This window comes from Tachyglossus aculeatus, chromosome 14 (genome assembly GCF_015852505.1).
Source record: "Tachyglossus aculeatus isolate mTacAcu1 chromosome 14, mTacAcu1.pri, whole genome shotgun sequence".
Lineage (NCBI taxonomy): Eukaryota > Metazoa > Chordata > Mammalia > Monotremata > Tachyglossidae > Tachyglossus > Tachyglossus aculeatus.
The window spans coordinates 41,076,865-41,096,860 of NC_052079.1; the positions used below are offsets into that span (position 1 = coordinate 41,076,865).

Here is a 19,996-nt window from a genome sequence, read left to right on the forward strand (position 1 = left end):
GTTGGCTTTAAAGAGTCATGCTTCCACCCCCACTAAGCAGCTGCTCCGAGGCTCCATGATTGCTTCCATCTCCCTCCCCTCCCCAAACCTCTCAAAATCCCCCCAAAGAGCAAAGAGACATCCCAACCCCTGATTCGTTAGGAATTAATGCAAAAGGAACTGGCAATATCGTCTTCTTCCCTCATTTCTTCTCAAATGACTGTTCAACAGACTTTGAACAATGGCCTTCTTGCACCCTGTTATCTCTCAGCTCAATGCTACAACTTCTGAAACCATAATTTAGTTCTATTTGAATCCTGATAGGAAGTGCTCTTGTTAACCTTGGTGTTTATTTATGGGATCTAGTATCTTCCAAATGCTCATTCACAGAGTCTTCGCTCTCTAGACGAAGAACTGGGGCAACTCACTGGACTCTGGTGACCTTCCCTAATGGCACAAAGGGGTGCAGGAGCTTGTCTTTTGGTGGGGAGGAGTGGGGGAGTGCAACAGGGAAGACATTCCAATGGCTGAATCAAGAACAGAAGTCACAGCTTCTGTTCATAGTCTCTATCGCCCACACCACTGAGAAAGGGAATACTCCCCAGGCTGCTCTGGATGATGCTTTTTCCCTATTTAAAACCTTTTCTCTAATAGCCCATTGTCTTCTACTGGCTGCAATGTCAAGGACTGCAAAGGAGAGGAGAGCCAAAAATAAGACACCTTTTGTGCACCTGTACACCACCACAAAAACCATTCAAAACTGGGGAGAAATCTTGAACCAGGCTTGCTTGTTCACTTCCTTCAGCACTTTGGAGACGAAATACAGTGAATTCCAGTGCTCACCCTGGAATATGAAATGGGGAGGGAATATTTTTTAAATTGAACATATCAACTAGAGAAGCAGCGTGGCACAGTGGAAAGAGACCGGGCTTTGGAGTCCGAGGTCATGGGTTCAAATCCTAGCTCTGCCAACTGTCAGCTGTGTGACTTTGGGCAAGGCACTTAACTTCTCTGTGCCTCAGTTACCTCATCTGTAAAATGGGGGTTATGACTGTGAGCCCCCCGTGGGATAACCTGATCACCTTGTAACCTCCCCAGTGCTTAGAACAGTGCTTTGCACATAGTAAGCGCTTAATAAATGCCATCATTATTATTATTAACTAAGAAGCCCCTATTTCTACATATTTGTCATAGCAGTGTCTGGGTTTTACCACATGAACAAAAATAATAATATTCCACCAAGCACTGTCTGACATGATGTTCATATTGGCTACACATATTTGCATTCTTTCTTTTTAGGACACCTAACATTACAGACTTTGAATGTTTTCCCTTGAAAACAGCAGGCAGTCTTGGCCTTCTTGTATAATTTTATGTTGGCCTTTCCATTTTGCTCTCTTTTTTTAGCATGTTGAGGGATGCTGGCAACGATGATGATGATGATAATAACAATAATAGTGCTGTTTATTTAAGGCTTACTATGTAGCAAGCACTGTGGTAAATGTTGTGATAGATATGTAATAATCAAGTTTGACACAGTCCCTGTCCCACACAGGGCTCAGATTCTAAATGGGAGAAAAAAACAGGAAGCACACGGGTTCCCTCAGAGCCATTGCTGATTAGATATCTAACTTGCCTTATCCGTTAATGAAGAAAAGAAAATTATTAAGAGGGGATATGAAGAAAATGTTTGAGATCAAATCTTATTCTAGGTTCCTTCCCTGCAAAGCATCAGGTCCCAACCAATTGATGTGCCCGCCCTACTCTCCTTTGCAATCCTGATTTAATAACTTTTACATTTTTCTTGGATTTGTACTTTCTGGGAGTAGCCTTTCCTTGGCTACAGAATGTGAAGTTGGTCACATGACTGCTATACAAAATAAAGCCCCAAAGATTTGCTGTTGCATGCATTATTTTAAACTGTTCTTGATGTGCTAAATATTTTGAATTCAGCTAATGGACACACGTTACTACTGACAAAGTCATGTTGACAGAGCATTCTAAAAAGGCATCATCTTCAATTTATCCATTGCTCTAACTGTTGAATTTTCCTTTTCAGGCTCCTATAGTCCCTGTTCTGAAAAGTAAATGTGAACAAGGACATTTTCTTTCTGATTTATCAGATGTCTCATTCTCTTGGTTAGTCTACATTACAACCATTGGAGTACTGAAGCCATTTTGCACTTTTTCTTCTGATTATTCTCCATCTTTCCCTTAATTTCAAAAAATACCAATGCTCTTGCTTCCTCATTTACTCTTCTCCTACTATTGCGGGAATCTGATCTCTTGGGCTTTTTCTCTCATTTCCAGGCAAACCCCTGACATTTTCCTCGTAGCCTCATCTCTTTTCTTCTCATTTTTATCCTTCCAATGTGTTCTCTTAGCTTCTGCTTACTGAAATATTCCTCTGCCTCAACATCACAATTCCATCTTTATTAATTCCCTTCGGTTATCTCAACCCCAGTTTTCTTTCTGACAAAATGTGTTCTATATCTTCTTCATCTTATCAGTCAAATTGGTGCTGCTCTTTAAACACAGTTGTGTCCCAGAGTTGGTTAAAAGGAAACAAACTACCACTCTGACTCTCCTTCAGTCAGATGTCCTGTAGATTATTTAATCATTTTTAAATAGCGATGCTTTTCATTGATAGACTCTATACTGGTGCACTGTAGCATGCTCATCTTGATCAAGGAACCTCCTTTCTCATTCAATCTAATTGATATTCTCTGGACAAAATTAACTTCCTTCCCAAATTCTTTCTATCGTTGAAATGTTTCATAAACCATCTAGCCATTTCTACAATTTTAGTATGAAAACCTTATCTGGGACTCAAGTTTAAATCCCAATATCTTCTTTAAATTTTAACAAAAGATAGAGAATAATGAACTCAGAGAAAGAATAGGATTCGCATGAGACTAGATATTATGATACCGAAGAACAGAACAACACTATTGAAATTGCAATTCATTCAATGAAGAGGTAAAAAAGAATTCATTAGGAATATCAAGGAATTTATGCACATAAATACTGATCACATAAAGAGATAAGTTGCCAAAGACAAATGATGACGGACCTAAATTTAACATGCCATCATCATAAGAATGCTCAAAAGTGAGACATGTTCCAAAATATCATTCATTTATAATCCATTATGAAGGCATTATCTGGAGTACGATGCTTCATGTTTTGTATAAAATTGGATTGAGACACAAAAAGAATACTCTAAAATTATACTCTATATCTTTTCTCTAAACAATCTCATACAATCCATCCAACAGTACCACAGCCTAGAAACAAGCCGATATGTTCATAGTAAGGAAACGTAAAAATTTTTGAAAGGGAAAGAAAGCATTCACAGCAAGTCCCTGGAAAGCCTGGTGCCTATGTACTTCCCTGCAGAACGGAAGTCACTTTGGCAAGTGTATTAATCCTTTCAGGGTAACTGTGCCCTGTTACAAGAATACAATGAGTTGCTTTGTGGGCTAGCTCAGTGGAGAGTTCTCACAAAACCTGAGGAGGCACCTGGTTAGCTGATTCACAGCTGAACTCATCTCAGGCCCAGCCCAATCAATCAATCAATCGTATTTATTGAGCGCTTACTACGTGCAGAGCACTGTACTAAGCGCTTGGGAAGTACATATAGATACAGTCCCTACCCAACAGTGGGCTCACAGTCTAAAAGGGGGAGACAGAGAACAAAACCAAACATACTAACAAAATAAAATAAATAGAATAGATATGAATAGATAGATATAGAATAGATATAAATAGAATAGAGCCCAGAACAGTCTCGGCAGCCCTATCCCTCCCCCAGGCCTCACAGATACTTGCCCATTGCTCAACTGGATATCATTATCGCCACCTTCACCAACTGTATTGATAGAGGCTCTATTCACTAAGAGCAGGCCAAACAGGACTTTAAAAGATGAGGCACTTACAATCTAATAGGCTGTCAGGAAAATAAGACGAGAAAGCTCAAACGCCTATTTAAATGGTTTCTTTTACTTGGGCTTAGCTCAGTCAGCTCAATGGCAGATGATGACAAACCACAGAAGATTATTTAAATGCCTTTTACCTTAAATATGAGCTGGGATCAAGTTAACATATTATGAGGCGCCCACTCAATCAATCGTATGTACTGAGCACTTACTATGTGCAGAGCACTGTACTATGAGCTTGGGAGACAGTCACATTCCCTGCCTACAATGAGTTTACAGTCTAGCAGGGAGTGCAGGGGGAGGGGGAAGACAGACATCAATACAAATAAATAAAATTATAGATATGTACATGTGCTGTAGGGCTGGGATGGGGGAAGAGCAAAGGGAGCAAGTCTGGGTGACGCAGAAGGGAGTGGGAGATGAAGAAAGGTGGAGCTTAGTCTGGGAAGGCCTCTTGGAGGGGATGCACCTTTAAATAAGGCTTTGAAGAAGTAACTGTCTATCAGATTTGAGGAGGGAAGGCATTCCAGGCCAAAGGAATGGTGTGGGCTAGAGGTCGGCAACAAGACAGGCGAGATCAGGCACAGGGAGATTAGCAACAGGGGACTGAAGTGTGCAGTCCTGACAAGCTCCAACTCTGAAAAGGAAACAGAGTTCAGGAAGTCTGGGTCCCCAATTTTTGTATATACTTTCAGCCCAGCTCAAGCTGGGGTGGACCTAGGTGAAAGTGGTAGTAGTGGCAGTAGTATACATGTGAGCATTGGTGGTTCGGTGGTAGAATTCCAGCCACACGGGAAGCCTGGGATGATTCTGTTTCCTCTACACTGTAAGCTCTTAATGCATAGGGAATGTCTCTACCAACTTTGTTATACTGTACTCTCCCAAAGTGCTTAGTACAGTGCTCTGCACACAACGCTAAATAAATACGATTGATTGATAGCAATAGTATTTACTGAGCACCCACTGGGTGTCAATGGGGGAAATTACATAAAATATTGACAGAAACAGTCAACATACATAACCACACATAAAATCGATCAAAATGCACAAGAGTCCTGAGGATGGGTATAAATAAATTCCTGATTGCCAAAATCGGCTGATGGGTTTATACAGCGTAGGCTGCTGGAAATGGGATTTTTAATTTCTCTGAAACACTTGAAAGGTCAAGAGACAGAGGGCAGAAGGAGGGGGAATTCTGAGCCATGGTAAATTTAGGATGCACCACAAAAAGAGAGAGAGAAAAAGAAATGCTGGTATTAAAAGTCAACAGAGCTATCAAGAAGGGGTTCTAAATGAAGAGGGCTAAAGAAGGAGAATTCCTGTAAATTAGTCATTATTTCTCTCTTGAATAAGTGATTTTATCCTTGATATCTATGGGCAGGAGGCCACTTGGGAGCTGTAATATGTATTTCAAGCCATTAGGATACTATTTTTATTTACTATAAGCTGAATGAGTTCATTCTAAGTTCTAGCAATAATGATAGTATTTATTTTTTATGGTATTCGTTAAGCGCTTTTTATGTGCCAGGCACTGTACTAAGCCCTGGGATTGATACAGGCAATCAGACTGCACACAGTCCATGTCTTACATAGGACTCACAATCTTAATCCCCATTTTACAGATGAGGTAACTGAAACACAGAGGAAGTGAAGTGACTCGACTAAGGTGACAGAGCAGACAATTGGCAGAGCTGGAATTAGAACCCAGGACCTTCTGATTCCCAGGCCCATGGTCTGTCTACCTGACAGGCCATGCTGCTTCTCTATTTACTGATCATTTATACTATTTAATGAAAGCTTCCTTTGGCAATGCACTGTCCCGAGGAGTGATTGAACTACAAAGTAGGAAAAGCTCAATAAATATAGTAGATTGAAAACAGATTTAAAAGAAAGAAGATATATCATCTGTCCTGGATGGCTTGACTGATTCCTTGAGAACTTGATCTATCAGGGTTTTTACTAGTCTATGATTCCAGCACTTGTTACAGGTGAGAATTACAGTGAAACCTGTCTAGAAGAATATCCCATATTCGAAGACCTCCTGTTATACATAAGACTTAAAGTCTGGGAGTCGGAACCCTAGGGTCTAGAACCCAGATCTTCCAACAGCCTGTTGCTGACGCCAGGCAATTCACACCCTCTCTGCCTGAGTTTGCTAATATGGAAAATGAAGCTAAAAATTCCTGCTTCTCCATACCTTCCAGTGATGACTGTGAAGTTAACATTTGTTAATTGACATGAAAATAGTTTGGAAAAATGAAAAGTTTCTTCTTTCATATAGCATACTTGTCCCATCAAGGTTTCACCTATTTTGGTGAAATACCAGATCCTTGAATATTTAGGCTTGTGGCCTTAAAGCATCTCCTACAATGATCTGATGATTTACACTCCCAATGCACTAGAGAAAGAGATAGGGAATATCAGATGAAGAATGGTGGTGAGCTGGAACTTGAACAGAATTTTCCTCATTCCAGTTCAACATTCCTCTTTGCCTTATAGCAAATATTAGACACTCATCTAATGAGTAACAATTTGTGCCACGGAAGTAGAGAGAATGCTTATTTCAATGATTTTGCCACCAGTGGGAGGTAAACTAGCCCAATATTGAGTGCTGTTAATAAATTAACAAGGAGACCTCACAGTGAAACTTATATCACAAGATCAATCATTGTGACAAGTTTCTTGATGGGAGTATAAATGATATACAACATCATTTATATAAAACATAATAAAAGGAATAGAGAGATAGAATGGGTACTTTCAAAATCACCTCTGCATTCAGTACTGGACTAACAAAGAAAGCAACACAATGGGTAACCTGAGGATTGTCTTGAATTTTTCCAGAGGTGAAAAGGGAAGAAATACAGAGAAGGAAGCAATGAAGACTAGTGGAAAGAGCACGGGTCTGGGAATCATAGGATCTGAGTTCTAATCCGGGTTCCACCACTTTCCTCCTGTGTGACCTTAGGTAAGCCACTTAATTTCTCTGTGCCTCAGTTCCATCTTCTGCAAAATGGCAATTCAATACCTGTTCTCCTATCTACTTAGACTGTGAGTCTCATGTGGGCCCTGATTATCTTGTATCTACCCCAGTGCTTAGAACAGTGTTTGGCACATAGTAAGCACTTAATACCTGTTATTATTATTACAGCCCTAGGCTGAATTGTGTCCTCTTCCTGACTTTCCCTCAACCCCACAAAGAACATCATACAAAGAGCAGATTATTGGATCAGGCAGAATACTCTTCTCTTTGGAGATGCTACCCAATGGCCTGGGATCATGAGATTTCCCCAAACCAGGTGGCCATGCTGGCACTAAGCTTGATGAGGAAATGACCAACTCTGTTTCACACTGGTTGGGAAGGATATCTTTGCGAATTACTTAAACAGTGGATCATACTGTATCTGCTAGGGAAACCGTGAATGGCTGCAATTTGAACCTGAGTTCCTCCCTAACCTGAATCTTATGAGATCCATTCAGAATAAACTAGGTTGAGAAGACACCAATTCAATGTTCTGGGTCCATCTGTTGGCAAAAAAAATAATGTGAACAGCTTTATAAATGCTATTTTCAATGAAATATCACAGAACAGCTTGTCCCAATGATATTTCTAAAGCCGCCTACTACGAACCCCAACACAAAAAGAAAGGGGGGAAAAAGAAATATTCAAAGAAATGACATGGAAGGTAGAGGAGAGAAAGGGTTAGGCCGAACTCAAGAAAAGAAGGCAGAAAGGAAAGAAAAACAAGGGGGTCCAGGGAGATTAGGCACTAGGTCCCCCTAAAACAGTCAAGAAGCAAATATAAGGAAAAGGGAGTTTGAAACAAAATTCACTAAAACAACTGATTGGAGAAGAAAGTCTCCAGCAGGGCCAGCAGGTCTACAGAGAACAACAGGGAGAACAGGAAATGCTTGAGAAAATGTTCTCTCCAACAGAATATAAATAATCTAAAAAATGAAACCCAGAAAAGTGAAATCAAGCAATGTATTATGAGCAGAGTAGACCACCTTTTTACCTTCACACAATTCTTTATCACATAACAAATTCTCATTTCAGCCAAAGCCAACAGAGATCACTCCCTCTAGGTTGTGAAATGATATTTAAAACCTCATCTGGCTCCTTCGTTTAATTAGATATTTACTTACACTGTGAAAAAGGAATCGCACGCTCAGTCAAATGCACGATAACATATTGACAGATCATTGGAAAAGCCTCGTTTAAGGCCACCTACCTGGGGTCGAATAACTTTTACAATGTTTTTGAGGGCAGTGTCAGGAGATGGAGGAGAGCAATCAGGTGTTGGGCCGGTAGAGCTGTTTCTATGGTTACTGGTTCCTGGTGCAGTAATTGCTACCTGAGATGCATTATCTGGGAATAAAAGCAAAATTTCCATGAACCCATCCACCGAATTCATTTTTTACGGCCCAAAATGTATTGAAACTTCATCTTAGAGTTGGTATCATCTACAGTGCTGTAGTGAGCAGTATTCTAAGCCATACATTTTTCAGATACCTGTATCAGACACTTTGTTTCAATTTAAGCTGGTAAATATCACCCCCTATAGTATAATTCAAAGAAAGTACTGGGAGAATTGTTTGATTCATGATGCCAGATCATTCAGCTCCGCTACAAATATTATTCCTGCTACAGTAAAAATTACTAGGACTGAAATTTATTTAAAGGAAATATGAATTCTATTTTCATACGCATATTTCTGGAATACTCTAAAAGGAATTATTTCTCCATTTTCTGGGAAAACTGGGATGATTTTTTAAGTAAAGACCTTTTATCGATGAACCTGCTAACTGAAAATAGGAACTGTTATTTGGTATTTTCAAATGTCCCTTAAATCGGGAAAAAAACAGATTCTCACTTGTTGAGAGGTTGCCTACTGTGAAAAATTGCAGAGTGGTTTTGTGATCCAGGTATTCTATGACGAAATGAAATTTCTCAGAAGATGACGACAATATTATATGGAGAGTGCATTACATTATACGACCATGACTAACATATTCTAGGTAAACTCACATTTATACTTGGTGGAAAATTAGAAATTAGAATTAGAACTAAGGAGTCTGGCACAACCAGCTAGGCACATTCAACGTTTGTCACAAATGTATACTGCAGCATGACAATGTTATATACAGATATTAAGAATGTAAAATATTCTATTAATTGCAGTCTACGAAGTACCCAAAATTAGAATTATTTGATGATAGTCTTCAGAAATAGCTTGCTGTTTTTCCTCTGACAGTCCAATTGCAGTTTTTTTTCCTCCTTTTTGCTTCTATTTATACTCAAATAATGCAGCAATCAGTTGCATTGCTGACTGGAAAAAAAAACTAAGTCTTGCCTGCAAAGATTATGAAGTTAGTTAATCGGATTCCCTAGCAATGCTCACTTCTGGTTTTCAGCATTTGGTTTTTAATGTGTCCTATTAATGCTCACACTTTGCCTGAGTCAGACCCATTAAACGATGTTGTTTTGTTAGCTTGAAGTGTTTTCTCTCCCTCCCTCCACCCCCTTCTTGTTATTTAGAGCTAGAAAAAGAAGGCCATTGTGAATCCCACAGTCAGTTTTCTTCTCTGAATACTATCAAGTGCTGTCTGTGACAAATGGGTTGAGGGGCTTCAGGTAATCCAGTGAGAGCTAAGAAAAACAAGTGGAATGTTCCAGGACACCTAGAGACTCCTACTTTCAGACAAAGTGATTCATGTAAAAATCAAAGGGATGGAAGATCTCCTTTTCCATACATTCACTGATCCTAATCTTTCTGGCCTGAGAATGGCAGTGATGGAGCATTCTACCTGTGTATTGATTTCTACCTACGTATTTTCTCCAAGCACTTAGTACAATGCTCTGCACACAGTTTGTTCTTAAAAAATTATATTACTATTAGGACTTGCTCTTTGGCAGCGGCTGAAGAAGAGTCAAAGGGCCTAAGTCCCTCTGTGCATCAGTCCTAAATATACCTAAATAAACTAGGCTACACTGATTTCTCCACTCAGATACTGCATTGCTTGAATTTACCATCACCTAGTACTGTTGCTCATTTCCATGCTAGGATCTTAACCATTTTAAATCCCCCTACTACCATTCCTTCCATATGTTGTGTAAATATTAATGGAATGTGTCCATTTGCTTTTCAGAACTATGATGGAGGTCACGTTAAGGATAAAGGACTAGAAAATCAAATTTCTCTGATTGTTTCCCTTCTCTCAATCTACACTCACTCCTTTGGAGAGCTCAGCCACTCACACTACTTCAATCACCATCTACATGCAGCTGACTCCCAAATTTACCTTCCTATCCCAACCTTTCCTCCATAATCTCACACTTCCTCCTGTCTCTGGGATATCAGCACCTTGATGTCTAGCCTCAAGCTCAATATGTCTAAAACTGAACTTATCTTCCCTCTGAAATGTTCTTTGCGACCTAATTTTTCCATCAAAATGGACAAGACCACCACCCTTCCCAGTCTCGCAATTCTGTAACCTTGCAATATTTGTCTCTTTCAACTCTCGTAATCAGTATGTTGCCAGATCCTGATTGTTCTTCCTCCAGAATATTTCCCAAATCCACCCCTTCCTCCCTATTCACATAACCACCATGTTGGTCCATCCAGGCTCTTATCGTATCTTAGCTCGGCTACTAAATCAGCCTCCTGGATGACTCTGCGCCTCGAATCCATACTTCGGTCTGGATCTGTTTTTTCTGCAGACATCTTCCTACTTTTCAGAAACCTACAGTGGTTGCTCACCCCTCTCCACATCTACTGGAGTTAAAGCATTCAATCAGCTCGCTCCCCCTTGGTGATCCACTCTCTTCTCCCAATACAACACAGCTTCTCAAGCTGACCCATTTACTGGGCCTCATTCTCATCTCTCCCGCAGCCAACCTTTCATGTTCTCACCCACCCTCCTGTGTGGAACTCCCTCCCCGCTCACTGCCAGCAGCAGGTGGTTCTGCCCACCCTTCAGCTCCTCAGAACAACATGTTGCCAAATTGTACTTCCCAAGCGCTTAGTACAGTGCTCTGCACATAGTAAGCGCTCAATAAATACGATTGATGATGATGATGATGATGATATGTCCTCTGGTGGCCTGACCCCATTAAGTTCTCATCGTTCTACCCTATAGTCTCCCCCCCACCCCCACCATACACACACAATTGCCACTTTAGCACTTCTATGCCACCTAAGCATAAAAGCAGTATGATGAAAAGAGTAAAGCATGGGCCTCGGAGTCAGAAGGACCTGGGTTCTAATCCCGGTTCTGCTATTTTACTGCTGTGTAACCTTAGGCGAGTCACTTCACTTATCTGGACCTCAGTTATCTCATCTGCAAAATGGGGATTCATCAATCAATCGCATTTATTGAGCGCTTACTGTGTGCAGAGCACTGTACTAAGCGCTTGGAAAGTTCAAGTTGGCAACATATAGAGACGGTCCCTACCCAACAGCGGGCTCACTGTCTAGAAGGGGGAGACAGTGAGTGACTGTGAGTCCCATGTGGGACAGGGACTGAGTCCAACCTGATTATCTTGTAGTTACCCCAGTGATTAGAACAGTGCTTTGCACATAGTAAGTGCTTAAAAAATATCATTAAAAAAACCCCTAAGCACTTAAATATAACTCCCCCATAACTCTTTCATTCATTCACTCAATCGTATTTATTGAGCGCTTACTGTGTGCAGAGCACTGTACGAAGCACTTAGGAAGTACAAGTTGACAACATCCAGAGATGGTCCCTACCCAACAGTGGGCTCACAGTCTAGAAGGGGGAGACAGAGAACAAAACAAAACATATCAAAATCAAATAAATAGAATAAATATGTACAAATAGAGTAATAAATATTTATAAACATATATACATATATATAGGTGCTGTGGGGAGGGGAAGGAGGTAAGGCGGGGGGGACGGAGAGGGGGAGGAGGGGGAGAGGAAGGAGGGGACTCAGTCTGGGAAGGCCTCCCGGAGGAAGTGAGCTCTCAGTAGGGCTCATTCATTCATTCATTCATTCAATCGTATTTATAGAGCGCTTACTGTGTGCAGAGCACTGTAACATTCATAGACACACCATTATACTATATGACTTCTTATTTGTAATTAATTCTAGTGCCTGTCTCTCCCACTAGGTTGTAAGTTATTTGAGGACAGGGATATTATCTACTAATTCTACTCATTCTTCCAAGTGTTTAGAACCATGCTCTGTACACAGCATATCTTCCAAAATTACCATTAGTTAATTCATGTGGAAAGGTTTGGACTCCCTGAAGACACAAATACCCATGACTCTATTAATGAATATGTAGTTGCCCAGAGTTTCCATTAGGTCACAGGTCACAAATAATATCCTCATTAAAAATAAAGCAGAACTGAAAAATGGTAGAATCAAACCTAACTCTCAATTTATTAGAGTTCATCGATGAGCTTTTTAAAGCAGTCTTAGAGCAGAAACCCAATACAGGGATATTTTTCCTACAATACTAATTTTCTTCTCTGTGGATTGGGTCGTGGTTACCTTAGAAACAGCCTACATCACTAGCATGTAATTCTTTAGAAGCACTGAAATTTATTCGATTTTACAGCTACCCTTCAGTAAAATTGATGTGTCGAGCCGAAGCTAGGTAGAGAGATACTTAGAAAGTGGATGAATCCACTCTCTCAAATAAAACCTAAATCTTTATTTCCATTCACCTAATCCACCTGGCCCCCATTCACCAGAATGGATGATGTGAAAGTGGTTCAAATTCATCCCTTTTCGGCTGAGCTCACCGTTGACACCACGGGATAGGCTTGGGTGGTTCTGTGTACCCAATTCGGTCAAATCTGCTGGCCTTGCTGTACAGGACTGAGGACCTTTCTCTCACTTTGAGACAGAGGAGAGTTTCGTGAGACTTGGAGAAGACTGGAAGGCCAGTTTACCAGGGTACACCAGCCAGTGGGTGATCTATTCTATTTATTTTATTTTGTTAGTAGGTTTGGTTTTGTTCTCCATCTCCTCCTTTTAGACTGTGAGCCCACTGTTGGGTAGGGACTGTCTCTCTATGTTGCCAACTTGTACTTCCCAAGCGCTTAGTACAGTGCTCTGCACACAGTAAGCGCTCAATAAATACAATTGATTGATTGATTGATCTCTGCAGATTGGAGAACTGGAAACCACTCCCACTAAATGCACTTGGGAGCCGAAGCAGCCAGAAGCGTCAGAAAATGACATCACTTGGCTCATAGGCTATCATCATCATCATCAATCGTATTTATTGAGCGCTTACTGTGTGCAGAGCACCGTACTAAGCGCTTGGGAAGTCCAAGTTGGCAACACATAGAGACGGTCCCTACCCAACAGTGGGCTCACAGTCTAAAAGGGGGAGACAGAGAACAAAACCAAACATACTAACAAAATAAAATAAATAGAATAGATATGTACAAGTAAAATAAATAAATAAATAGAGTAGCAAATATGTACAAACATATATACATATATACAGGATATACATATATACAGGCTAATGATCAGAGGGCTATGCAATTACAAAGCTTTACTAACATCTGACCCTGAAGCTATAGAAGAAGAGAAGATCATATCATTTAAAAAATAATGTACTTCATTTAGAGATGTCCCACTGGTACCGAGTCATTTTCCACCTGGACCAGGTTCCTGTTTCCAACAAGGAATTCCTTGGAATTATAGATGGACTAATGTGAAGATGGCCCTCCTGGAAAGAGCATGGGCCTGAGAGTTAGAGGACATGGGTTCTAATCCTGGCTCTGCCGCTTTGCCTGCTGTGTGACCTTGGGCAAGTCACAACTTCTCTATGCCTCAGTTTCCACTTCGGTAAAATGGGGATTCAATGTATTCTCCCTCTTACTTGGACTGCGAGTTGACTGACCTATCTTCTATCTACCCCGGTGATTACTGTACAGTGCTTGACAAATAAGTGCTTAACAAATACTATTCTTGTCATTATTATTATCTTTGTGCTTGAAAAGGCTCCCAAGCTTTTCTCTTATCCTTATTACATAGAGAACTTTACTAGACATCCTGAAATCCTCAGAAGTGTAAAATTATTCCAATCTTCAAGGAGTTTACAATTCAATGGAGAAAACAATCACGCAAATACACAACTGTCAAAATATATGTGAATACCAAATGAAAGTGGATAAATACCATATAAGCAGTTTAAAAGGTTAATGTGTGCGTAATGAAGTGAGCAGGGGCAGGGAGGAATTCATTGGGGAAATGCCACTTGAATAAGGTGGTCTTAGAAAGGCTTTGAAGAAGAGAAAGGCCTGTGAGTTCATGAAACTTAGTGGAAAGGATACCAAACACTTAATACACTTCTCAGCATGTAGCAGGTGTATAATATATACTTTTTAGTGATTGGAGGCATAAGTAATGGACTAGAGACTGGAGACCACAAAGAAATCAATCAGTCAATCAATCGTATTTATTGAGCGTTTACTATGTGCAGAGTACTGTACTAAGCACTTGGGAAGTACAAGTTGGCAATATATAGAGACAGTCCCTACCCAACAGTGGGCTCACAGTCTAAAAAGAAAGAAGGAAAAGAAAGAAAGAAAAAAAAAGAAAGGCTAGTTAATCTAGCACTGTAATAATGCTAGGAAGCCTTCTTGAAAGAAGCATAGAACACTGGCCAGGAGGAAGTGGGAAAAAACAGCATATGGAGAGTGCAGTTTTATTACTGCAAAAATCAACATGGAGCCATCAATGTCTTTGAATAAGGAAGCAATTCACATAGCAGACAATCTACAAGGAAGCTGGAAGGAAATGGTGGCTGTAGATGGATAAAGCCCTTCTCTTAGAATAATCTTTATTATTACTAACACTTATTAAGAATTTACTGTTTGCATAGCACTGAATTTAGGGCTGATTACTTTTAAAAATAAAGACACAGATGCTGGCCCACAAGAGGCTCAAAACTCGGTGAACCTATTAATCAGGAACATTATTGAGCTTTCTAATATCATCACCTTTTCCATCTAACATCTTTAATTTTTCCTTCTAATGCAGTATCTTGGACTTCTCATACATTAATTTAGCTAACGCCTGCATGAATCTATTGATATTATCCGCCCACTCACTTCCTGTGTTGATGCATGCCAAATAATTATAAGTGTTACATGTAGATGAAGTCTTTTTTTGCAGCTTTTTACCAAGCTCTTTTCAGCTCCAATAGGTGCCTCCTGGTTCCAGTACTGTGGGATTAGATGAATGATTCCATGTACTAAAATGTTCCCTGTCTCATTCATCTCAATTGTCCTTATCTGTATTTTTTTTTGCAACTAAACTGCATGCAACAATCCAACTCTGGAGGAAGTTCCATGATTTTGGGTCGCAGCTTAATTATGTTTTCTGTTCAGTTTCTAAAGTTTCTTTCCAAGATGCCCAGGATTTGGTTGGTCCCTCGGGCCACTGCTTTATATTATAAACATAATTACTAATAATTACGGTATTTATTAAGAGCTTACTACATGCCAAGCACTGTTCTAAGCCCTGGGGTAGATACAAGGTAAGCAGGTTGTCCCACGTGGGGCTCACAATCTTAATCCCCATTTTACAGATGAGGTAACTACGGCCCAGAGAAGTTAAGTGGCTGTGGGTGTCCAAGATGACATCTGCCCCTGCCCTTATGACTCTGAAGTAATTTGCTTTCCTTGGTAATCAATCAATCAATCAATCAATCGTATTTATTGAGCGCTTACTATGTGCAGAGCACTGTACTAAGTGCTTGGGAAGTACAAATTGGCAACACATAGGGACAGTCCCTACCCAACAGTGGGCTCACAGTCTAAAAGGGGGAGACAGAGAACAGAACCAAACATACCAACAAAATAAAATAAATAGGATAGAAATGTACAAGTAAAATAAATAAATAAATAGAGTAATAAATATGTACAACCATATATACATATATACAGGTGCTGTGGGGAAGGGAAGGAGGTAAGATGGGGGGATGGAGAGGGGGATGAGGGGGAGAGGAAGGAAGGGGAGGGGGAGAGGAAGGAAGGTAACCCCTCATTCAAATCTTCTCCCGAAATTGACTGTGTTCCTGCTGATCTCATTAAGTGAGTGATTGACACACTATGCAAAAAACAAGTTTTCCTTATGGGAGGGGTCATAAGCAGTGAACAATATCTCCATTCTAGAGATATCTGGACATTTCCATCTCCTTATCTATGTGTGGGGCTTGCCTAGTTAGCCCATCACACTGCCAGAAAACACAGGTGGAACAAAAGTGGTTCTGGAATCTGGAGCTGCCCCATAATTTCCTGAACTGGCCAGGGAGAATCTAAACAGATTGTCTACCATGGACTTCTGGCAGCAGAATGAGAAGCACTGAAAACCCTTCACTGCCAAAATACTGTTGGTTGTATTCATTGTTCCCAAAAGGCAATGAGCATTGACATACATTCGTAAAATACTACCAAACAGCCAGATTGTACTACCAGTTCAAAATGCACTCCGTAATCCAAATTTCCTCATGAAATTGCCTCACTTTTTTGCATTCTTTCTGGTACATTAAAACAGGGATGGGGCTGTCATAGTACAGTTCAGTCCAGCAGTAGGGGAAGGAGGAGAATAAAGAGGTAGAGGAAAAGAGAGAAGTAAGATGAAGATAATAGAGCACTTGTTATTGCATCCCTTACATCTACTGCTCTCTCCCAGATGATGAAAACAAGAGTCCCTCAATGAATCAGCACTACTTCCTTCCCCTTTTCCTCCCCAGAAGAGTGACGGTTTTAAAGAAGAAACTTCCCTGCTGGGGCATGAGCTGGTCCTGTTGCATTATTTTACCCTTCTCCTCTTTCTACCACTACATCACTCTCTCTCCTGACAATTATAGATGGAGTCCAAAAAAAATCTTTTATGCCTTCCACAAAAGTTGGGATGGGGAAATATGAGGGTAATTGGAAAGACTGAATTTGTCAACCAAAAGCTCATCGAAAAATAATCCATAGCATCTGTGCTTATTGATATGTCACTCTGACTCTTGCACCTAAATTATATTGGGATTTTTTTTTTGTTGCCATTTAGCACAGAGCACTGAAAAGATTAGTTGACGTCATTTAGCTAAGGTATTGTTTTCCAAAGCACACATTCTCCAATATGCCTCAAACCCAGGCCCAAGAGAAGGCTATTTTTCTCTCTCTTTCTTTATATTTGGTGTTTCTTCATCCTCTCTACCTTCCCACCAGCCTAGTCCAAAAAGGAGCACTTTTGGGAAGTGGGGCTTGCCTGCCTCTAGCTCCCACTGGCTGTGTCCAGAGAAGGGGGGATATCTAGGGCAGGGTATTTCCTCTGTCCCTAGACTCCAATCAAATGACAAGAAAGGGCAATTGTTCCTCCTACTGAAGAAGTCACCATAGCAGTTAGATGGCAAAGCAACCAGGCCCAATGACCTGCACCCTGAGATTAACAGCCAATGGAGGAAGCACAGAAACACAAGATTTGCCCCGCACACAGGACACTGAACAGGTGTATCATGGTCTCCCAAACCCAAATCCTTCTGGGCCAGCTGCTGAAGAAAACTACTGACCAACTGGTTCCACAATCACAATGTGGTTGAAAACTACAGGATCTCTGAAGCCCATCAAATATAGAACTGCAAGGAATATCACCAAGTCCTTTCCGATCAGTCATATTTATTGAGCACTTACTGTGTAAAGTCACTATAAAAAGCATTGGAGAGAGTACAATATAATCATAATAGTGGTGTTAAGTGCTTACTATGTGCCAGGCACTGTTCTCAGCAGTGGGATGGACACAAGCAAATCAGGTTGGACACGGTCCCTGTCCTACATGGGACTCACAGACTTAATCCCACTTTACAGATGAGGTAACTGAGGCCCAGAGAATTGAAGTGACTTGGCCAAGGACAAACAGCAGACAAGTGGCAGAGCCAGAATTATAACCCAGGTCCTTCTGACTCCCAGGGCCATGCTCTAATCACTAGGCCACGTTGCTATAACAAAGTCGGGGGACATGTTCCTTGCCCACAAAGTACAGCCTACAAAATCATTTAATGCCTTTGGTAGATATGGGAAATTACTCAATATATGTGGCTCCCCTTGGAAGATCATTAAGATTTTGAGACAGCTTCATAGTGGCATGGCTGGTTGTGCCAGGGTGGAGGGGTCCCAACTAATCCACGCCCCATCGCAAATAGCTCGGGGGTCCCCTGGAAGATAATTTCTTTTTGAATCTTTATTTCCATATAAACAACTAGTGAAACATTGCAAAGAGAATTTTCAGTACTTGATATGAAGAATCATCACTTCTACCGTGGAACTGAAAACCTGAGAGCTTCACAAATGGAGGTGAGGAGCAACCATTTTCTCTAGGACTATATGCTTTTCATGAAGTGAAACCCAGGAGCAGATAAACAATGAATTAATCTGTTTTTACTTGGAAAGGTCACCTGAATTGTTGAGCTGAGGAACTAGAGCTCTTGAACTCAACATTGCTTTGGATAGGGAAAGGTAGTATTTTAAAAAATAGATATCTTAAAGGACCATTTTTAGCAATTTTTAGGACACTCAAGTCACTAAATGTTTTCCTCCCTTTTGTAAATGAGCCATTTATAGACGAAAATTTAAGAGGATATTGGTGATTTTTTTAAAGAAAATTAATGGTAAAAACACTGTTTCCTGGCAACAAACAGTGAAGTGCCATGAGGAACAGCAGATGTATTAAAAGGGAAGAAAATCAGGAAAAATATAACAACGTTTTAAAAATTCAACTTCAAATCAGAGTAAGAGTTTTCCTTTGACAAATGTAGAACAATGAGTAAAAAAACTGAAATTAGCTCTAAAGATAGATTCATGATCATTTTAATCTATAAAACTGTAGAATTCAGTATCTAAAAAGCTGCCATATGCTACCTATGCTGCGTTTGCGCTATGAGATTTGTGTAGTTATTTACGTACAGTTATAAGGGCTATTGAATTTCACCTAAAATTTTCAAATTAATCTGAAGAACGCTGGTATCCTGATTGATATGGCAATCTCTGCCTCAACCTGGTTCTCTATACATGCTGGGGCTATTTTTGTTCTGCTTCTTTCGCTGTGTCTTCTACTTTTATTCTAAGTTCCCCAAAACTTAGAACACAGATCTACACAAGGCAGGAGTTCAAATGCTACTGATGATTAATACCTTGCTAACACGTTGGTTGTTGACTAAGTCAAAATCTAGCCTGATCTTAAGGACGAAACACCCAAGTTCAACCCAATTTGAAGGAGAAGCAGTGTGGCCCAGTGAAAAGAGCATGGGCTTGCGAGTCAGAGGACCTGGGCTCTAAAACCAGCTCTGCCACTTGTCTGCTGTGGGAAAGTCACTTCACTTTTCCGTGTCTCAGTTACCTCACCTGTAGACTACGGACCCCACGTGGGGCATGTACTCTGTCCCACCTGATTGTCTTGTATTTACCCCATCGCTTAGTACAGTGTCAGGCACATAGTAAGCACTTAAATATCATAAAAACAAAACAAAAAAACACCTTGCATATGTCTTAAGGAATTGCGCCAATTTAATGTTCAGGATCCATCCTGGCCTTTGGGGGATCCTGAAGGGGTAGTGGAATTCCAAGTGTTCCTAAGAAGTACATACATGGCATGGGGTTACGGGGTGGGCATGGGGTGGCCCTGGTCGAACCAGGCCATTCCAGAATTTACCAGAATTGATACGGATAATCTAGGGGTTAAGCAGGGCTTGAAATTGTCCAATAATAATAATAATGGCATTTATTAAGTGCTTACTATGTGCAAAGCACTGTTCTAAGCGCTGGGGAGGTTACAAGGAGATCAGGTTGTCCCACAGGGGGCTCACAGTCTTAATCCCCATTTTACAGATGAGGGAACTGAGGCACAGAGAAGTTAAGTGACTTGCCCAAAGTCACACAGCTGACAATTGGCAGAGCCAGGATTCGAACCCATCACCTCTGACACCAAAGCCCGTGCTCTTTCCACTGAGCCATGCTGCTTCTCTATCCTATCTACTAAGGGTTGCACACATCAGGAGCCAGCCTCTGCCTAAGGTAAGCCTGGGTATTCTGGA

At 40.7% G+C, this 19,996-nt stretch overlaps 1 protein-coding gene across 4 annotated transcripts in view; it reads right to left on the bottom strand.

The window, feature by feature from the left end:
• ANKS1B (ankyrin repeat and sterile alpha motif domain containing 1B) overlaps positions 1-19,996 on the bottom strand; it is a 624,779-nt gene that overhangs the window by 397,752 nt on the left and 207,031 nt on the right. For all 4 annotated transcript variants that reach the window (XM_038756218.1, XM_038756216.1, XM_038756217.1 and 1 more), the window contains exon 11: positions 8,150-8,286. In XM_038756218.1, coding sequence (XP_038612146.1) covers positions 8,150-8,286 — 137 coding nt within the window. The remainder of the gene's footprint in view (positions 1-8,149; positions 8,287-19,996) is intronic.